Here is a 22,480-nt window from a genome sequence, read left to right as displayed (position 1 = left end):
TGGTAAAATTGATAAGGCAGTTTTATTCTTCGGGTCAGTACGATTACAGCGATATTACATTTATATAGTTTCTTTTTATGTTTTGGCGCTTTTACACAATAAAAACTATTTTATAGAAAAAATAATTATTTTTGCATTGCTTTATTCTGAGAGCTGTAACTTTTTTATTTTTCGGCTGATAGAGCTGTATGGCGGCTTGTTTTTTGCGGGACAAGATGATATTTTTAGCGGTACCATTTTTATTTACATTCGTCATTTTGATCTCGTTTTATTCCACTTTTTGTTCGGTGGTATGATGATAAAGCATAGTTTCTTGCCTTGTGTTTTTTTTTGTTTTTTTTTTTATGGTGTTCACTGAAGGGTTAACTCCGTTTTATAGGTTGGGTCGTTGCAGATGTGTACTATTTATTTATTTCTTTTTTACACAGATAAATGTATTTATTGGATTAATATATTCTTTTTCTTTATTTTTTTTTATATTTTTTATAATTTCTATTACTTTATTACACTGTCCCACTATGACATCAACTTTTCCTGCCCTGATCACTGATCTAATATGTCTGCGTTGCGTTTTCCAGAGCTTGATGTGATGTGTCAAATGCAGGCTGCAACCAATGAGCGGACTTCACTATTTCTTCAGAGCGGACGTAAATCTACTGCATTCCCCCCAATCTCCTCCCCCACAACCCCCCTTGGCAATGGATCAGAGGTTGCTTGGTCTTGCATTCTCTTCTCATGATTCTTATAAGCCTGATCTCCCTCGTTTCACCAACATTTTTACATCTCCTGTTTTTTTCTAATCTGTTTTTTAATGTTCTGCTTGTAGACTTTTTGATTATTCTATTTTCTATACATGATTATGGAGATGGCAGCATCGTACCAGGGCTGTTAATCGTATCGATAGACTTTTCATCAATCGCATGTGCCATAAAAATCTGTAGACTTAAGATTTTCTTTGGAAGTCAATAGAACGTTTCCATCTACTGTGAATGATAGTGTAACTAGTTATGTCTTGTTCAAAAGGAAAAGGCAGCCCTCCGCAGACAGCTGTATAGAGGTTCTGGCCTCTCATCAGTGCAGAGTAGGGTACTGATTGCCTGGAGTAGAAGCCTATGATGGAAATATAGGCAGTGAACCCAAAACAGCTGTCTGCAGATGGGTGTCTTTTCCTTTTAGAGAAGACTGATTCTGCTAAATATCCTAAAGCCCCCTCTCCACCTCCCCCACCACCACCACCGCCATACATAATAGATAGCAGTTTGGTGAACGATCCATAAAATGGATTGCTCAGCTCTGCCTAACTCCTCTGGCGGCAGCTTATCTCACCAAGAAAAAAAGAAAAAGGATCAGCAGTCCATAATTGGTCACACCACAACCTTATCTTCCCCAACATCATCTGTCAGGAGAGAATCGGGAGATTCCCATATACAGTAGACTGACGGTCAAACACACAGATATCGGTAGGTTCTACCTACTTTAGACTAATCTATTTGGGAGGCCTTAAAGCGAACCTTTCACCAAATTTTCCATGGACACACAATGGAATAGTGGCTGCAGAGTGGATAAAAAATGTTTTTATTTTGTCTCTTCATTGCAGAGATTAATATTTGGTACCTAATAAGTCCAAGTGGGGTTATGGGTCATTTTTCACAGGGAGCATGTACTTCTACCTGTAGTAATTGCTCAGTCATAAGCAGGCAGCAACACAGAAAAAGACTATGCCCTACCACAACTTAGGTTTCTCAATGTGTGAGATGTAATAATACAGCCTGATCTCCTGGTCCAATCTCCTACATGATTAGAAAGTGCTGGGACGAGATCAGAGATGACTAACGCCTTTCAGATAAGGTTCCTATGGGGGAAGGGCAGCACAGCTTAGTTTAGCTGTGTCACATTACAAACTTTCTACCATCTCTCCTCTACTTATAGCACTGTCAGCTCTACTGTACTACACCTTTCCCCACAATGGAGGTGGCTGCTCTTAGCTCGCACCTGTTCACACCCGTTTTCTGTTTGGAAATGACAGTGAGTCTTTGATATTCCTTCCCCCGCAATGTCTGTCTGGAGATGAGTCACACTCAGGTCATTTGTGCTAAAGGCAACTTGTAGATCAGAGAGTGCAAACACAAGCTGCTCCTGTGTGATCTGTAATGACATTCTGCTCTGATCTCACTGCAGAGCAATTACACTATGCTGTGAGCACAATAGATTCATTTCTGCACAGACACTGTGGGGGAAGATGCAGTATAACAGATCTGCCATGCTATGAGAGGAGGAGAGCAGATAGAAGGGTTTGTAATGTGACACAACTAAACTCAGCTGCACTTTCTAATCGTGCAGAAAATCTGAGATGTATCCATACATCTCACAAACCCAAGCTATGGTGGGGCATGTTCTTCTACATGCCCCCAGTGAAAGCTATTTGATAACACTGACTTGGACTTAACTTTTGTTAACTCATTAGGTCCCAAATACTTTGATTACTAATATCTCCGCAACAGCAAGGTGAAATAAAAAAAATAAATTTATTCAGCTCTGCGTCCACTATTACATTGTGTGTCCAGTTCAACGTGAAAGATCCTTTTTAAGGCCTATTCCACAGCTTGTTATTGGGTTGAAGCCTTTGACACTCTTCATAGATACTGGTCAGTATTTGTTATTATCGGTGAGAAAATGAAGAATTCTAAAAATTGACCAGTCTGTTACGTGAATATGTGCATTCATCCTGAAGTGGTAACGGGAAGTCCATTGTGTTTAAATACATAACTAAGATACTGAAGCAAGTTACAAGATCCAGTGGTTAAACTTAAGGCAGACAGCCAAAGGAACCATGCCAAGAAATAGATCTAGAGAAGGACTTGGGAAAGAAGCCAAGACCTGTGAGAGTGTAGTCGGAAGTATAACGCCAGGAGCCCTGAGTATATTCATCTTCATATTGTAAAGCATGGGTCGTTGTGCATTTTGCACCATGATATGTCATTGCTGCTACAGTGAATTACAGAATCAGTGTTTTATTCCTTTTTCTAGAGAAGCCAGTTGTTGGTAGTAGGCTGTGGCCATTTCTTATCTGAGATTTGCCTCTTTTGTGCGGTAATGTTTCTGGACACACATGATAAAGCGTACCCTGTGCTACACAAGACCTTGATCTTAATGCACAAAAGCCGTCATCTCTTCTGGGATGAGTTAAAATGTATAATGAATTCAGTGTCTGTGCTATTCAGAGCCGGACACAATTGCAGCATTGAGTTGTATTGTACTCGGGACAAGTTGTTTTGCATTTGCTCGTCAGCCCACTTTACATCACTGCAGGATTTTCACTATCAAACTTGGCTTAGCTTCATGTCCCTTTTCCTGATTATTCTAAATATTTAAAGGGCTCATTTGATATGGGGGAAAAAATGAATGCGTAAAAATCTGGGGCATACTTACCACCTCCCTGACCCCCTACATATCCAGCGCAGGCCACTCTGGAGGCTTTGAAAGCCATCTTCACTTTGCAAGTCGGAGGACTGCTGCAGCCTGTTATTGATTGTAGCGGTCGGGTGACGAGAAGACCACGTCATTGGAGAAACATCCTGTGATGCACTTTTTTTAATCATCTGACCGCTGCAGCCAAGCACAGGTTACAGCGGTACTGTGACTTCTCTGCTGAATTTGAGGGGATGCTAGATAATGAAAATGCCATCAGTTTTTAAGCACATCCATGGCGTTAAGTTTTTTTGTTTAGTTTTTCCTATATTGGGCCATCCCTTTAAGGCTAAGAATGCAATATGTTTATCTGACAAAGGATATTTAATATTTACCAGCTCCGATAAATATGTCCGCAATCGCTACAGGAGTTACACACTGTACTGAACCTTGGGTTCCTCCTGTATCAGTCATGATTAGATTGTAATCTGTACTTTATGTTTATGTGGAAAAGAAGGAAAATATGTGAAAACCATAAAAGAAAAAAAAATGGAGGTGCTAACTATTGTAATATATTTAGAGCTTTACAAGTTTTTTTTTCTGTTCCTAGGTACTTGACAACTGATTAAAGAATTCATCAAAAATGGTGAGTAGTTAATTTTAAGGGATAGTTCCATCATAAGGTATTCCATTATTAGAAGCAGAACAGTAAAACTAATGGCACATGGATGACTTCTGTATGAAGTGTGACTGGTATCAGAGAATTGTGGACCAGACTCAGACGTGTCTCCGTATATTTTTTGTGAACAATCGGCCAGCGAAAAAAACAAACTTAAAAAGGCCCAAAGCACTCGAATGGGAAATGTTCTATCAGCATAATAAATTGCTAGAACATATGCATGAAAATCGTACACGTGAGTTCTGTCTAAAAAGGTTTTCCAGGTTCCAGAATATTGATGACCCATTCAGTGTTATATTGGTGGAGGTCAGCCCACCACCTCTGCTGTGGTTTTCAGATATCGGTCCATTCATCCTTATACTAAGGGCTCGTGCACACGACCGTATTTTCGGTCCGAGTGCTATCTGTTAAAAAAAAAAAAAAAACGCACTAGAAGCAATGTTACTCAATGGGACAGTGAAGATGAATGATTTTTTGTTGACTGGCTGAATCTACATGCGAAAAAAAAATGGCAGCATGCACGATTTTCCTACGTAAACCAGATGAGACTCGCCCATTCAAGTCTATGGGTGCGTGGAAAAAAATCGGATGCCATGCAGAGCCAAAGTATAACATCCAATTTTTATGGATACATTGCAATTCTGTAATATCGGAAATTGTAAATGATTGATATCTGCCACTGTAAAACAATGGATTGCATATGGACTGTACATGGACGAAAGGTGAGAAAAAAAATCATCCTACTTTTCTAGATGCAACTCCAAACGATTTTATTATATGCTCCTGTGACCCGACCCTAATAGTTTAGCACGATTTGGCTACAGAGTGCCCCTGTACTATAAGAGATGTGGTTCCCAGGGAAAATGCTGTCTACTGTGAAGCCTCTTTCCGATAACCAACTAAAATTGTATTAAAAAGTGGTCTTCTACTAGAGGGGTCCTCGTTATCAGGATGTCCTGTATACGTAATATGTGATGAAACTGAATATCCGTCACAAGAACTCTGGTATGGTGGTCTTCTCCAAGGGAAGGTGGCCTTCTCCAAGAGAAGGTGGAACTTCTCAAATACCCTATTTCCCAAAGCCCTTATTTATAGCAATCACCGTATAGATTTTATTGTTGTTTCCATCACATATAATATTCTAGCTTCCTATAAGGCCCATGAGAGGGTCCTGAAAAACATGATGCTCTGTCTAGAGCTGCCAGTATTAAACACTGGGGGTGGAAGCTTCATAGTCCGGATCCATGTACAGCGGATGTGGAGTTTTCTCACAGTGTCCACGTCTCCTCCCGTGTGAACAGCAGCTACATCTGTAATCTTTATATCTTCCTGCCGTCGATATATTACTCAGTATTGGGAAGCGTTCTGCAGGGCTTCCCCTGAATGCACAGTTTGTGAACTCGTAGAAATGCTTTAATAATGCTCATTTTCTTCTCCTATGTGAGACTGGGCAGGACAGCTGCTGAGGCAGATGTGTTCTGGGCTGACAGAGCAGTCCCAAGTGTTATGTAGGATGTTTGCTTTGGCTTGTGGGTTCACATGGATGTATGGGAAGTTAATTATACTTTTCTGCTCGCAAAAATTGCTAATTTTGACAATACTGACACGTGATACAGATTATAGTGTTTGGCTTTTCTGTCTGAGTTAAAAGTAGTTCAGCTGTAGAGAATTTATGTGCTTGTGGTGTGTGTGTGTATACAGTACAGACCAAAAGTTTGGACACACCTTCTCATTTAAAGATTATTCTGTATTTTCATGACTATAAAAATTGTACATTCACACTGAAGGCATCAAAACTATGAATTAACACATGTGGAATTATATACTTAATTATATACTTAACAAAAAAGTGTGAAACAACTGAAAATATGTCTTATATTCTAGGTTCTTCAAAGTAGCCACCTTTTGCTTTGATGACTGCTTTGCACACTCTTGGCATTCTCTTGATGAGCTTCAAGAGGTAGTCACCGGAAATGGTTTTCACTTCACAGGTGTGCCCTGTCAGGTTTAATAAGTGGGATTTCTTGCCTTATAAATGGGGTTGGGACCATCAGTTGTGTTGTGCAGAAGTCAGGTGGATACACAGCTGATAGTCCTACTGAATAGACTGTTAGAATTTGTATTATGGCAAGAAAAAAGCAGCTAAGTAAAGAAAAACGAGTGGCCATCATTACTTTAAGAAATGAAGGTTAGTCAGTGCGAAAACTTTGAAAGTGTCCCCAAGTGCAGCTGCAAAAACCATCAAGCGCTTTTTTGTTAAGTATATAATACCACATGTGTTAATTCATAGTTTTGATGCCTTCAGTGTGAATGTAGAATTTTCATAGTCATGAAAATACAGAACAATCTTTAAATGAGAAGGTGTGTCCAAACTTTTGGTCTGTACTGTGTGTGTGTGTGTGGGATATATATATATATATATATATATATATATATATATATATATATATATATATATATATATATATATATATATATATATATATATATATATATATATATATATATATTATAGTTAAAAAAAAAAAGGGTGGGGAACCCTCATCTACCTGACCCAACCGTTCCTCTTTGCCCCATGCTGGTCTGCTTGCTGCTATTTTTCTTCCAGTGAGGGACGCTGCAGCCCAGATAGAACTTCACCGCTGCAGCCAGTCGGAGACCATGGCGAGTGTCCTTTTTTTGGCACCTACATAAATCCATTTGTTTAAGAGAGTTAAACTATAATCTTTGTGGAGTGTTTTCCACACGTTGCAGACTTTTTTTTTTTTTTACCTAAATTTTTGCGACTGCGTCAGACACACACCTCCCCATATATGTTCATGACTCCGATTTTGGATTGTAGACATATCTGCCACAAATCTGCCCCATTAAGCTTGTGGGTACACACAGATGTTTTTACATATCATTCTATATAATTTATTTTTTTTTCCTTTTTTTCAGTTGCATGAAATCTATACGTACATGTATATTTCAGGAAGCACTGCAGCGTTTTTCAAAAAAAAGCTAAATTAAAAAGCAGCCAGGAATTAGAAGAACAGTCAGTCGTTTCCTCCCCCGCTTGACCTGCGCTAGATTGAAACGTCGCTCCCTAAACTTCAAATTGGATATATGAATGTTCTCTCTGTTCTTGGCTTCTTTTTAAACTATTTCTTCTCTCCCAGAGTTTTAGAGAAAGTCATAGGTATCTGCCTGTCACTGATCCATGCTGTCCGTGGTTCAAGCAACATAATCACCTGACAGGCTCCCGTTAAACTCCTTTGGGGAAAGAATGCTACAACCCTGATGGATGGTTGCCAGTACCAATGTTTTTACTCCAAGACTATGGTACACTTTGTCATCTATGAAAATAAGTGATTACAGTTGGGGTGCATTTAGGCTGACCGACCCGCGGCACTAAACATCCATGGATTAGCTAGGTGTGAGTCGATTGGCGGTCTTTTAATGACCTGTTTAGACAGGTTGACCGCACTTCCTATGCATAAACTGTCATTATTCTCGGCAGCAGATGTGCTGTTTACACAGGACCATGTGCTGCAATTAGCAATGATTTGTAAGCAAGTTTAAAAATTATGTTACCCAATGAATGAGCATTTTGTTTTTTCGTTGGGTGATTGACAGTCTGCCTAGACAGGCCGATTATTGGGCAATGAGTGTTCCTAGGTCAAGATTTCCAGAGGTTGCTATGAATGGGTGACCCTGTAGGGATGCACTGTCAGTATGTATTCATCTAATTACACTCCCTTTATCTCTAGGCCAGCATACGCCTTCAGGAATCTGAGCCTTGGTACACTGGCCGGGTGTATTCCAGGTACTGGAAGCATTACAGTCAAGCAATGCAGTGGCTGTACAGGCATAAGAGGGCATACAGAGTGGCAGTGGCGTCTATATGTTATCCCCCCTGGTACCTCACTGAAACTTTTCATAATACTCGTTATACTGATTGGAAAGGAGGGGAGTCCTCTTACCAGCCCTTCTACGCCAGGCCACAGAAACCAGCTGTGCAGCCACGCCGTGATCGGCCCTGTCTGAAGGTATCTTGTTCTAAGGAAGAGGAGTCTGAAATGGAACAAGAAGAGGTCGTGTCCACAGATTCAGACGAGGAAGGAATAGAATGTGACATGAGCAACATGGAGATTACAGAGGAGCTGCGCCAATACTTTGCAGAGACTGAGAGGCATCGAGAAGAGCTAAGTAAGTATCTGTCATCTGTCCGTAGGTTGTTATTACTTCCCATAGATGTTGGTTCACTGCACACTATTACTGATCACATTATAGCGGTATAACAGTAGTGGTGTGCATACGTGCTGAAGTGTGGAGAGTAAAAAAATCACTGTATTTAGTTAAAATGAACATTCGTTAAAAAAAATCTGCAATCCAGTAAGTTTATAATCCAACACTTGCTGCCAGCAAAGACCTGCAATAATACATGGAATGTCTGAAGACTGGAACTTTTAGAAATTCATTTGGAAATTCACCCAGTTTATGGCAGAATATTTTGCCCACCTGAAAATTAGTTTTGTGACACTTTTTTTTATGTTCCTCCCTATCCGTAGAGGATAATGTATGATTTGCTGAATGTCCCACCACTGGAACCACAACTAATGCAGAGAATTGGGCTCTGTAGATCTGCAAATGAATGGAGCAGAGGTCATGTATGTCCGCCTCTGTTCTGTTCATTCTCTATTGGCCTGCCTGAGACAGACGAGGACCACGCTGGGGATATCCGGCAGCGCACATACATGACCTTCTCTCTATTCAGGATGGGCTGTATAGAACTCCATTCTCGGGATCAAAACAGGTTGGACCCCTTGTGACTAGAAAGGTATACCCTAGCCAACGGATGAGGGATAACTTACAATCTTAGTACAAACCCTTCAGCTACCCTCTGTAATATCCAGATCTTTCTTATTAAAGATAAGTCTCATCATAGACAACACCTTTCATATTTCGGCCAAATGTTGCCGGCGACTACTGGCACCCATCGAACAGCTAGTGCCCTGGCGATCCAGACATTTCACCTGTAGTTCTTGTTATAGGGCAGTGGCTATAGAAAAAAGTGAAGTGAATGACCCCTCATTGTGCAGCAGTTTCCCCAGTAAAGCAAATTGAAGGGTCTGGGGCCGATGGAATAAGGTTTTGCTAATGAGGCACATCCCTAGTTAGTTCGTTGTAGGTTTACCCATGTGGTGGGGTCATGTCCACAGCTGCTGATCCTTCATTGTGCCAGCTTGAGCTCAGACCACTACTGGATCAGGGTGCAAGTGAGAAAGACAGAAAATACCAGGGACTGTCAGCTGCTGCTGCCACAGACCACGAAGAAACATCTAATTGATGGATTTCATTAAAGTGATTTATTTGTATTAGACTAGGCAACTGACATCTAAATGATGTGTTCTTCAGGCTGTATGCCAGGGAGTGAAGAAGTATAAATATGGGAAAAAAAGATTAATTATATATGACCTTCTGAAGTCTGCCAGAGTGAGTCCTCATATGTAGAGATGTGTGCTTTTGTAAAAAGGACTTCAGCACTCCATTCTTTCTGTTAGCCATGTGCTTTAATGGGCCATTATGGGCAAGTCTTTCTGAAAAAAAAAAAAACCTTAACGTGAATTTGTGATTTAGATTTTGAAATTCACACTATATACATTAAATAGATCTTGTAGATTTCTTATACGTGAGAAAGATGGTGTATTTACTTAGTTTCCCTATTGAATATTAAAATGAGCATTGTATTATAAAATGCTCTTCTTAATCTCCAGATTATACAGAGATTCTGACATTGATTTTCATAGTAGCTACACCAGCCTCGTCAGGTCGAAGATATCTAATTAATGGTTAATGCAGTTTGTATTGTGACATCTGGTTCCCGTTTAAAGTGAATCCATCATGTAAACTGGTAACTGGTTTGCAGGCAGGATGTATAGAGCAGGAGGAGCTGATCAGATTCATACACATTTTTTTGTGGAAACAGTATCAATAAACCTTGCATTTTATTCATTGAAATCTCTGGTGTTTGCAAACATAAGCCTAGTGGACAGCTGTCATGATGGTGTTGGGACTATGGGTGCTAACCAGGTCCTTAGAACTAGGGGAGCCCTAGTCTATTCCTGCCCGACGGATTACTCCTGAAGGGGAGGCGCCGGGTTCACGTGCCTTGCTATGCTCCTATATTAACCCTTATCTGTCCCCTCCCACGCCCAGGATAATAGGAAGCTGAAGTGTATAGGAACACACTAACCAGACAAACAAGGAAAGATGGACAGGGATAAATGAAAATACCAACCATACAAAATTCAAATAGAAACCAAATAGAGGATGAGGATGTATACACAGACAAAACTCCAAGCATCAATCTCCTCGTAAATCTCCAAAACACCAACTCCAACCACGAACTACACATCCAACTCCAGAACCAGGTGATAACTAACTAACGCTAGCAATCCCTAAGTGCCAGTTTATATATAGCAGAGGGGAGAGGCCAACACTGAACAGCTGAGTTAATCCAGTTAGGAAAACTCCAAGAGCTTCAACTGAACAGATTAACCCTTGCACTGCTAGCAAGGAAAAAAACTGCACTGTTTAATTAGATGGTGAACTACTTCTAACCAGTGAAGGAGTTCATGAAACCAGACATCACAGTCTTCTGGCCCCTCTCTGTCATGGTATCCCTGTGACAGCAGCTCCTGAATCACTGCATGCAGAGACAGCTGGCAATCACTAGTAGGATTGCCCACTGGACTCGTATGTATACGAATACCTGGGATTTCATAGAATAAAATACAAGTTATTCTGAATCTTTTTTCACAAACCTATATATCATTCTGCTCAACTTCTTCTCTATACCATGCTGTCCATATATCGGGCTGCATGTACAACATGACATTTTGCCTTTTAAAGTCAAATACATCTGCTTTAGAGGTTTCACAGTTGAAAAACTGAAAGTCTGTGGTTCCTGCAAAACTCAAGTACTCGCTCCTCTGGTTAGTGATTGTGCGTTGTGACTTTTGAATCTCTTGACCATGAAGAACCTACTGTACATATAGGGGTTCCCATTCCTGTGCTTTTGTGTCCCTCATACAGTCTACATTAATGGTCACCTCCTAGACCTTCTGTATAGTGTTGGTGGTGTTTTCGTCCAATCTCATTTCTTACTTCATGTGCTTTCCTCCATAAGGATCTTCCTACTCTGTTTATTGTAATCTGACAGACATTGTATTTTTTTCCCGTTTCTTGCTCATTTTCTATTTTCATGTTATATGCCTTGCAGCAGCCACATATTGTCTGTGATGCCACGTTTTTATAAGCCTAAAGCACATTGCTCTAAGGGGGGGAAAGTCTTAAGCTTCTTCCAAGACATCATCATGTTCAGCTTCCTTTAATACATTGCTATCCCACTCTGTAAAGTTTCCATAACAACAGTACTGAACGCTGAGAAAGGCTCCATTCACAGGACTCAATAGGGCCTCTCCAAGTAGGAGAGAACTGGAAGCTCCGAAGAAACAAAAGGGGGACAAACACAGCAACATGGAGTCCTGGCTCCCAAAATAATGTGTGTATACTATTATATACAGTGAGTACAGAAAGTATTCAGACCCCTTTAAATTTTTCACTCTTTGTTTCATTGCAGCCATTTGGTAAATTCTAAAAAGTTCATTTTCTTTTTCTCATTAAAGTACACCCTGCACCCCATCTTGACTGAAAAAAAAAACAAATGTAGAAATTTTTGCAAGTTTATTAAAACAGAAAAACTGAAATATCACATGGTCATAAGTATTCAGACCCTTTGCTCAGTATTGAGTAGAAGCATCCTTTTGAGCTAGTACAGCCATGAGTCTTCTTGGGAATGATGCAACAAGTTTTTCACACCTGGATTTGGGAATCCTCTACCATTCTTCCTTGCAGATCCTCTCCAGTTCCGTCAGGTTGGATGGTGAACGTTGGCGGACAGCCATTTTCAGGTCTCTCCAGAGATGCTCAATTGGGTTTAGGTCAGGGCTCTGGCTGGGCCAGTCAAGAATGGTCACAGAGTTGTTCTGAAGCCACTCCTTTGTTATTTTAGCTGTGTGCTTAGGGTCATTGTCTTGTTGGAAGGTGAACCTGTGGCCAAGTCTGAGGTCCAGAGCACTCTGGAAGAAGTTTTCATCCAGGATATCTCTGTACTTGGCCGCATTCATGTTTCCTTCAATTGCAACCAGTTGTCCTGTCCCTGCAGCTGAAAAACACCCTCATAGCATGCTGCTGCCACCACCATGTTTCACTGTTGGGATTGTATTGGGCAGGTGATGAGCAGTGCCTGGTTTTCTCCACACATACAGCTTAGAATTATCACCAAAAAGTCCTATCTTTGTCTCATCAGACCAGATAATCTTATTTCTCATAGTCTGGGAGTCCTTCGTGTGTTTTTGAGCAAACTCTATACGGGCTTTCATATGTCTTGCACTGAGGAGAGGCTTCCGTCAGGCCACTCTGCCATAAAGGCTCGACTGGTGGAGGGCTACAGTGATGGTTGACTTTGTGGAACTTTCTCTCATCTCCCTACTGCATCTCTGGAGCTCAGTCACAGTGATCTTGCGGTTCTTCTTTACTTCTCTCACCAAGGCTCTTCTCCCACAATTGCTCAGTTTGGCTGGACGGCCAGGTCTAGGAAGACTTCTGGTGGTCCCAAACTTCTTCCATTTAAGGATTATGGAGACCACTGTGCTCTTAGGAACCTTGAGTACTGCAGACATTCTTCTGTAAGCTTGGTCAGATCTGTGCCTTGCCACAATTCTGTCTCTGAGCTCCTTGGGCAGTTCCTTTGAGCTCATGATTCTCATTTGGTCTGACATGCACTGTGAGCTGTGAGGTCTTATATAGACAGGTGTGTGTCTTTCCAAATAAAGTCCTATCAGTTTAATTAAACACAGCTGGACTCCAATGAAGGAGTAGAACCATCTCAAGGAGGATCACAAGGAAATGGACAGCATGTGACTTAAATATGAGTGTCTGAGCAAAGGGTCTGAATACTTATGATCATGTGATATTTCAGTTTTTCTTTTTTAATAAATTTGCAAAAATTTCTACTTTCTGTTTTTTTTTCAGTCAAGATGGGGTGCAGAGTGTACTTTAATGAGAAAAAAATGAACTTTTTAGAATTTACCAAATGGCAGCAATGAAACAGAGTGAAAAATTTAAAGGGGTCTGAATACTTTCCATACCCACTGTATGGTTATCTATAGATGTGTATTTTCCTTAGTGCTTTAGTTTAACTTCCATTTCAAAGCTGAACTAAACATTAAATACACCATTTGCTTCTTATGAATACATTGGTTCATACTTATCAATGAAATTTCAGTGAAAAGAAGAGTTTTCAAGCTGTCCACATCCACTCATTCTAAATGCTAATATAGTGTGATATGGTGCAGAGAATAAAGACTGGTACACTGAGGATGGTGCAGCGGTATCCGGAAAGGTGCCCCAGTGATTTTTTTTTTTTTTTTTTTTCAGCTAATCCTCCGAACCTAATGTCTTTTAGGCCACGTTCACACATTGAGTATTTGAGTTTTTTACATCCGTATTTATAAGCCAAAACCAAGAGTGAGACAATCAGGAAAAGTATAATAGAGACACGTCACCACTTCTGTATTTATCACCCACTTCTTCTGGTTTTGGCTTCCAAATACTGAGGTAAAATACTGGTCAAATACTAACGTGTGAACGTGGCCTTAGTGGTCATATGCATATTTGCCATGATTAAGTTACTCAGTTAATTTTGTCACACTCCTAAAGGAATGAGTTGTACCTATTCTAGTATCCACTATATCCACCATCCTTCTGATGCCATTTACATTTGCACCAAAACGGACTTCATATGCTCCCCAAACAATACAAATGATATTCTGTTGTTTTTACATGCTATGTATAATCATGTGACTTCCTTACAATTCCAGACCTATCAAATGTAGAGGGTATTTCAGTAACAGACTTGCCCACAGTGTACTATGACTAACTGTATGAAACATCTTGGGGAAATTGTGGAGGTAGACCTGCTCAAGGTGGTCATTTAGAAATGTTTAGATCCCATACAGCCAAATGCCCAAGGATCCCTTTGATCCCTCCACCGACTTTTGGAACCTAAATGACTCCATACTCCGTACCTTCAGACCAAGTGTATGGGGCCCCTGTAATTAGGAACAGCCAATCAGATATGTGATCCTTTTGTTCTCCCTGTAGATAAGTCTGACACTTTACATTCCCCTGAGGCATATCTGGTAGGGGCTTCCACCCCTCTCCTTGATTGGGCAAACATTCATATGTATGGAGGAGTCAGGAATAGACTTGGTGTCCTTGGTCCATCAGCCATATCAGTGGAGCCTTAAAAGCCATAAGAACCACCTCTTATCTGACGGCATCCGTGGCTCTTCTTTTGATTAACCGGCTTGGCGCAACGTCACATGTGCATCACGCCGAAATGGTGACGTTGCACCAGGCCGCAGATGCCATCAGGTAACAAGCGTCTCTTTGGGCTTCTGCCCAGCATTCACAGATTACTGTTCTGGCTGCTGGACCAGATTCTGCAAATCAATTTGCACCATCCCAGGTCAGGAGGGAAAGCCACCAGCTACACAAGGTGTGGACAGGTGCAAGGGGCTGTCATAATACCAATATTCCATGCCCACATAATACTAGACATTTTTTTTGGACCAGTTGTTTTGTTTTTAAATATCCATAATGGTTTAGGAAGTTTTAGAATGATTTCTCAAATGAAGAATTAAGGGTGTGCTATTATTTCCAAAACAAGAGGCCACAAGAGGTTCACAAGATATGGGAAGGTTGAATATGAAGCATTCTTAAAAGATTAATATAATCTATTGAAATATCTGGGATATATCTTGGCTTACTTTTCACAGACTGAAACATGTTTTTCTCTTAGCTGGTTGCATCAGTTACAGTTGCTATTTTTCTGCAGGGGTCTATAAGTTTCTCTTAACAATAATACTTGTGGTTGTGTCCGCATGATATTTTCATGTTTCTTTAGGCCCATGTATAAGACAAAGCTGTTCCCATGAACCCCTGCTGGAGTTATGTATACTTCTAATATTGACCAAGCTGTAGTACAATTTTCTCAGCTCCCTCTCTTCCCAAGAGGAAATGTGTTGTAAAATGTAATTTACACTAATCTTCCATTCTCTTTTAGGAAGTAATGTGCTGCAGAATTTATTATACACAAGTTTTACTTTAAATGTTTCATATGTCAGATCCTCTGTTATATGGACTCTTTTGCTGTGGCATCCCAATATGAATTGGATTGTGTGGAGACACAGTACTTTTTTTTTTTCCAATATGATACTGCGATGTACAGTGGGTATGGAAAGTATTCAGACCCCTTTAATTTTTTCACTCTTTGTTTCATTGCATCCATTTGGTAAATTCTAAAAAGTTCATTTTTTTCTCATTAAAGTACTCTGCACCCCATCTTGACTGAAAAAAAACAGAAATGTAGACATTTTTGAAAATTTATTAAAAAAGAAAAACTGAGATATCACATGGCATAAGTATTCAGACCCTTTGCTCAGACACTCATATTTAAGTTTAATTTCCATGTGATCCTCCTTGACATGGTTCTACTCCTTTATTGGAGTCCAGCTGTGTTTAATTAAAGTGATAGGACTTGATTTGGAAAGGCACACACCTGTCTATATAAGACCTCACAGCTCACAGTGCATGTCAGACAAAATGAGAATCATGAGCTCAAAGGAACTGCCCAAGGAGCTCAGAGACCCAATTGTGGCAAGGCACATATCTGGCCAAGCTTACAGAAGAATTTCTGCATTAGTCAAGGTTCCTAAGAGCACAGTGGCCTCCATAATCCTTAAATGGAAGAAGTTTGGACCACCAGAAGTTTTCCTAGACCTGGCCGTCCAGCCAAACTGAGCAATAGTGAGAGAAGAGCCTTTGTGAGAGAGGTAAAGAAGAACCCCAAGATCACTGTGGCAGAGCTCCAGAGATGCAGTAGGGAGATGGGAGAAAGTTCCACAAAGTCAACTATCACTGCAGCTCTCCACCAGTCGGGCTTTATGGCAGAGTGGCTCGATGGAAGCCTCTCCTCAGTGCAAGACATATGAAAGCCCAGATAGAGTTTGCTCAAAAACACATTAAGGACTCCCAGACTATGAGAAATGAGATTCTCTGGTCTGATGAGACGAAGATAAAATTATCACCAAAAAGTTCTAAGCAGTATGTGTGGAGAAAACCAGGCACTGCTCATCACCTGCCCAATACAATCCCAACAGTGAAACATGGTGGTGGCAGCAGCATGCTATGGGGGTGTTTTACAGCTGCAGGGACAGGATGACTGGTTGCAATTGAAGGAAACATGAATGCGGCCAAGTACAGAGATATCCTGAATGAAAACCTCTTCCAGAGTGCTCTGGACCTCAGACTTGGCCAAAGGTTCACTTTCCATCAAGACAATGACCCTAAGCACACAGCTAAAATAACAAAGGAGTGGCTTCAGAACAACTCTGTGACCATTCTTGACTGGCCCAGCCAGAGCCCTGACCTAAACCCAATTGAGCATCTCTGGAGACACCTGAAAATGGTTGTCCACCAACGTTCACCATCCAACCTGACGGAACTGGAGAGGATCTGCAAGGAAGAATGGTAGAGGATCCCCAAATCCAGATGTGAAAAGCTTGTTGCATCATTCCCAAGAAGACTCATAGCTCTACTAACTCAAAAGGATGCTTATACTCAATACTGAGCAAAGGGTCTGAATACTTATGACCATGTGATATTTCAGTTTTTCTTTTTTAATAAATTTGCAAAAATATCTACATTTCTGGGGGGGGAGTTTCAGTCAAGATGGGGTGCAGAGTGTACTTTAATGAGAAAAAAAAGTGAACCTTTTAGAATTTACCAAATGGCTGCAATGAAACAGAGTGAAAAATTTAAAGGGGTCTGAATACTTTCTGTACCCACTGTATGTAGGGAAATAGAAATTCTCAGTCCTTGTCACATTGGTAGATGGACCATATGGACCAAAGAATTGTGGCACCTCTTAAAGAGGTTCTCCCTTACTGTCACAGCAGTGGGGGACAACACCCAGCTCCCCCACAATCGGCTGTTAAGTGATCGGATGTAACCCATCTAGGGAGTGGAACACCACTGCTCCTGATAAGTGATCAGATGTAACCCATATAGGGATAAACTTTAGCAGCCAAAATACTTAAATAAGTCCTACTGCCCAGAAATCCATCCACAAGTATCGGAGAACTCTGGATGTGTCAAGAACATAATCCATTACTTCACTTCCATCAGCCTGAACTATTGCCACCTGACAGAATGTATTGATTCATACTGCTTATGCCAATTCGAACCCTCTTGTATGGTGCAACAGAAATCTAAATTCGTCTGACCAGACAGTTTTTCCATTGTTTACTGAACCAATTTTTGTGCTGTTTTGCCCTCTGTTTCCAGTTCTCTTAGACAGCAATGGCACTTAAACTGGTCATCTCCTGTTATAGCTCTTCCATGTTAATGAATTACGAGTAGTCTGGACATGCTAGTTAAGAACCCCATTGTTGTATTCAGCTCTAATTTGCTGACTCTTGAGATCCTCCTTTGACCAGTTTCCCCTTTTGCTTGATGCTTTTCTTGATTACACTATTCTCAGTATACTCTTGGCTCTGTTGCACGAGAAAACCCTTACAAGGTGGTCAGCTTTTTTAAATACCGGTTCCTGTTCTTATAGCACCGATGAGCTAGCCTCATTTGAAATTGCTCATAGCAATCGATATTCCTATGCTACTATGGAATAATCTGATCCACAGAATATTTGCTCACTTGATTTTATGCTAAATTCCGGGATTGTGCATCTAAATATATATTGGAAAGTCTGTGTATTGGGGTCTCCTGATGCTCCCAGGATATCCTCTGGGGTCAGGCATGTTATTGGGTCAGCAGTTTGTATTTAAACGCCCGACCCGTTTGTTCTCTCGGAGATGAGGACAGTCTAGCAGTGTCTTTCTCCACTCTCCTCCTCGTTCATGTGCATTGGGGAGAATCTGGACAGACAGCTGTTGGCTTATTAGGCCAACCTCTATTTCATGTACATTTCCAGCTTTAGAGCTGCAAGACTATCTTGTGGCGTTAAAGGGGTGTTCTGGTTTACATAAATGATCATGTACCCACTGTAAAAGGGATAATTTATATAGACCAGTATTCCCCTTTTAATGTGTTGGGTAGATTAGCACATTTTAGGTGCGGGTCACATCTGCATTAGATATGTCTTTTTGTACAGGAAAACATAATTTGTTGAAGAAATGAATGTCACGTGGCAAGTCCAATAGATCCCATGGACTATAATGGGGTCCTTTGGGTTTCTGTCTTAGTGTCCATCATTTTAATGTAAACCTAAAGCTCCGTTGCAGATGTGAACTGAGCCTTAGCATTGTATTCAGGGGTTTCTGTGGCTAGTTCTACACAGGGGATTTGTTGGTGATTTTTTTTCTCACCAGTTCCCTTAACATTCTGCATTAGTGACAGACACACACTTCCTTGATAATGAACAGTTTATGAAATAATGAAAACACAGACCTTGTGATAAAAACATGTTTAAAAAATGAGAACCAAATAATCCTTAGTGCAAGAAATTGGGTTGTCAGGACTTGGCTCACGGCTTGGCAGAGCCACTTCATTTTTTCCACTTGATGCTTTCCTTTTTCCAACCTGGCACTTGCGCTGCAAGAGATTTTGTACATTCCCACATCCCACCTCCCACTTCCCCCTCGTCACCCTTTTGTATGCTTTAACTGTGCATCTGCTGCCATTTACCAGGGAAATTCTGACTCATGCCAGGATTTGCTGCGTGCTACGGTTACGTGCAGGTCGTCTGAATTCACCTCTTATGCAGAGGAACACTTAGGACCAAACCGATGCTGACTTCTGTCCTCTCACAAGTGTTATTTGTACCAACACATTATACATCCCATTATATACTGGGCCACCTCTATGGCAACTACTGCCAGCAATGGAGCACTTCATAGCAGTCAATCAGATTTCAGTCTTTGTTTTTATGGACAAGTGAGATGTAAGAAATGCAAGTGATCTGATTGATTTTTGTTAGGCTCTTCACCATTTGTGATTAGAAAAGTCCTGCGTTTGCAGTGTGCTTCTACCACTTTGTCAGGAGGACTTTCCAACATAAATGTTAATTGGAAACATGATCTGTCGCAAACAGAATGCTATCGTAAAAAAGGAAAGCAAAAAGTATAACACTGAATATAACGTACATATTTTTTTTGTTCTGGACACTGCTGAATTTAACAACCTTTGTTTACTGATAAACATTCATAGTGATTATAAAGCACATAAAACACCTTATCAAAATGAAGAAGTCTGCACCCCTATCAGTCTGGTATCGGCTGGGGACAGTGAGGGGCCCTGCTAAGTTCCCTTTAAACCGTGCTTCTCAATCTTTGACCTGAGCCTCACTGATGAGGCATTAACAAGTTCTTGGCTAGTTCTTCGTGAGGCACAGCTGGGGTAAACGTATAGGCACATCTACTGATCATGGCCACACATGCCCTTCTCTGGTGCAGCAATATAATTGACATCATATGAGCATATTACAATGATGTTTAGATTTAGAGGAGAAATGAAAGATACATTTGTAATTCATACACGGACTATGGCAGAAGGAGAGACTCTGACATCTGTAGTCACCCCATGTTACTGGTAAGGTGACATGGGGTGACTCTTGTATGAGAAATACGCTTCAGCCCTTCAGGCTAGGTTCTCAGATCACGTATCTGTTGCCGATGTGCTAAGTACTAGACAATATAAAGAGCGTTTGACCGCATGTTGTGTGTTCACAGCAACCGCTTCTAAATGCAAATGTCACACCTGGAATCAGCTCCAGCCCTGCTTCATTGATAATGGATTAACGAGCCCATCAAAGAGCTTTTGAGATAATTGTGCAATTACTTTTGGTCCCTTTTAAAAGAGGCAGCTACATATTGAAGAGCTGGAATTCCTAAACCCTTACTCAAATTAGGATGTAAATACACCCAAATTAAAGCTGAGAGTCTGCACTTTAAGCCCATATTGATTATATAACTGTATCTTGAATATGTTTTGGTAAACAGCTAAAATGACAATTTGTGTCATTGTACAAATATTTCTGGACCTAACTGTAAATGGCTGCAGTCGTGCAGCTAGATGATGCTACCTGTGCTTCAGGGAGCATGAATCTAGTGCAGGTCCCATTTAACTTACTTGTGAGTTGTCAGTCTATTTAGAGCGTGGACCTAAGCTTTATTACCATCGTGTGTCTTCTCATTTCACTATCTGGGATCTGTAGGGTCCATTAAAATGTACTTTGAGCTAACAGGATTAATCCGTGTTGTAGACTACTGCCAAACTACAAGGTGCAATGAATAATACGGCTGGTAGCATCAAAGAAAATGAAGGCAATTTATCGAAATGGGTAATGCATTACAAAGAGAACTTGTTAGAAAATCCTCCATTGTACCCATGATGCATCTCTAGGACCATGGAAATATAATATTTTCATATCTAATAACCAGATAACCTTTTGTGGCGATAGGATATACAACATTTTTCCATGACCGTCTTGTACACTTATGCTTTTTTTTTTTTTTTCTTTTTTTTTGTAATAAAGTATAACTTTTACTATTTCAGAGCGACAGCAGCTACTTGAGGAGGAAATGCATGAGCAATATGTAGATGCCGGTCATGACCTGCACATCCCCACCAAAAGATCGTCTCATCCTCCGTCAGAAAGACCTGGAGAAAGACGTAGAATAGAGATGAAGAAACTTTATGGAGAAGATGCAGCACAAATCCAAGGAATGGAAACTGCAATGCAACTCAACTTTGATCGACATTGTGATAAAAAACAGCCCAAGTACTGGCCGATTATCCCACTAAAGCTATAAGTCTCTGGGCAGAGACCAGCAGTTTACATTACTGTATGTAGGAGTAATAATAGTAACCACAGCTGTATCAACTTGTAAAAGGAGCCGTACAGTTGGGTGTTCATCTACTTGAGCAATAGATTCCTACCCTGCATCCAAACTCACAGGATATGTTCACAACACAGTTTTTCAAGTGGATTTTAACACTTACTCAGAGCTGAAATCCATGTGAAAACCAATCACAAACCTCGTTACATTGTGTTTGATGGAAAATCTGGGATGGTGATCAAATCGAAACACCATTTTTTGCTCTGAATTTTTAGAATTCTTTCGACAAGTGATGTGTCGCCCATAGTGGATCACGTTAGGGTTCCTTTACTCCAGCCAATGTGTGGCACTAAACAACAGTAGATGAGCAATTTGTGCGCTGATCAGTGGTCGTTTTATTTGCCTGTTTACACAGGCTGCCGTACTTCCGGCGTGCACACTGAACGATCTGTAATCGATCGGTAAGTGCACATAGGCTGTAGTTGTTCGCGGCAGCTCGGATCCTCTTTACACATGCCCCTGTTTACACAGGGAACTCAGAGAACTGGTAGATCTGCAGCAGAAAAACCTGATTTTATTAAAATGACAGCAAGCAGCCCAGTAAGTGACACTTTAATCAGGATCTCTGCCCCTACATCATGCTGCTAAGAGACCACATAACAAAAACCTGCTGACAGATTCCCTTTAAAAATACAATCCCATTTTTCCGCAGATCTATCGGTTTACATATAAGCCATCTTTATGTATGTTGTTTTTGATTTTTTTTTTTTACTGTAATGGTTGCAGTAATGCAATTCATATCCGTTTTAGTTCTACTGTTTCCTGCTTGAAAATTATTAAAATGTTGTTGAATATCTTAGGCCTCATTCAGATATGTCAATTTGATCCATATTTTCGATGTTGATTATGGATCGAGAATCTTCAATAAATCACAGTATGCTGCATGAATCCCATTCACATATAGCAAGAAAAATGTATATGATTTTCTGTGTTCCCTGAAATCTCACCCATTGTGTTGTGGTGAAATTTGCATGTCATACACCAGGCTATTCATGGCCTCCATATAATCCTGATCTTTGTTACCTGCTGCTATTAGAGGCAGATGATGGCTGTGTAGCACAGCCATTATCTGCTGGGAAAAATGCAACATATGATGTAACAGGGGTTATATGCTTCAGATCAAAAACCAATCACCCCCAATAATCCATTTAAGTCCAGTTCATCAACACACTGGAAATGCTCGGTCAATCACAGGCTGAGGTTGTTAACTACTACAGCTAGTTATAGGCAGAGCAAGCATTTCCAGATGGTCATCCCCTTTATAGTATGCACCGTGCACACACAACATCTTTTCCAAGCGGATTCCGTTCTACTAAAAAAGTTTAGAAAAGCAGTGACTAAACACTGAAAAGGATGAACATGTGCA

General features: G+C 40.6%; 1 protein-coding gene across 1 annotated transcript in view; it reads left to right on the top strand.

Annotated features, from left to right (window-relative positions):
* The window catches only part of GEMIN8 (gem nuclear organelle associated protein 8), a 29,237-nt gene extending 7,329 nt beyond the window's left edge, over positions 1 to 21,908 (top strand). Inside the window, exons 2-4 of the mRNA XM_073664637.1 lie at positions 4,019 to 4,054; positions 7,840 to 8,278; positions 20,771 to 21,908. Of these exons, the coding sequence (XP_073520738.1) occupies positions 4,052 to 4,054; positions 7,840 to 8,278; positions 20,771 to 21,027 (699 nt within the window). The 5' untranslated portion in view covers positions 4,019 to 4,051 and the 3' untranslated portion in view covers positions 21,028 to 21,908. The remainder of the gene's footprint in view (positions 1 to 4,018; positions 4,055 to 7,839; positions 8,279 to 20,770) is intronic.
* The last annotated feature ends 572 nt before the right edge of the window (positions 21,909 to 22,480 follow it).

The sequence above is a fragment of the Phyllobates terribilis genome, unplaced genomic scaffold, assembly GCF_046119375.1.
Source record: "Phyllobates terribilis strain yellow unplaced genomic scaffold, ASM4611937v1 Scaffold_2__4_contigs__length_985480577, whole genome shotgun sequence".
NCBI lineage: Eukaryota > Metazoa > Chordata > Amphibia > Anura > Dendrobatidae > Phyllobates > Phyllobates terribilis.
The sequence above is the reverse complement of the archived record's forward strand: the minus strand, read 5'-3'. Positions and strand labels throughout refer to the sequence as shown.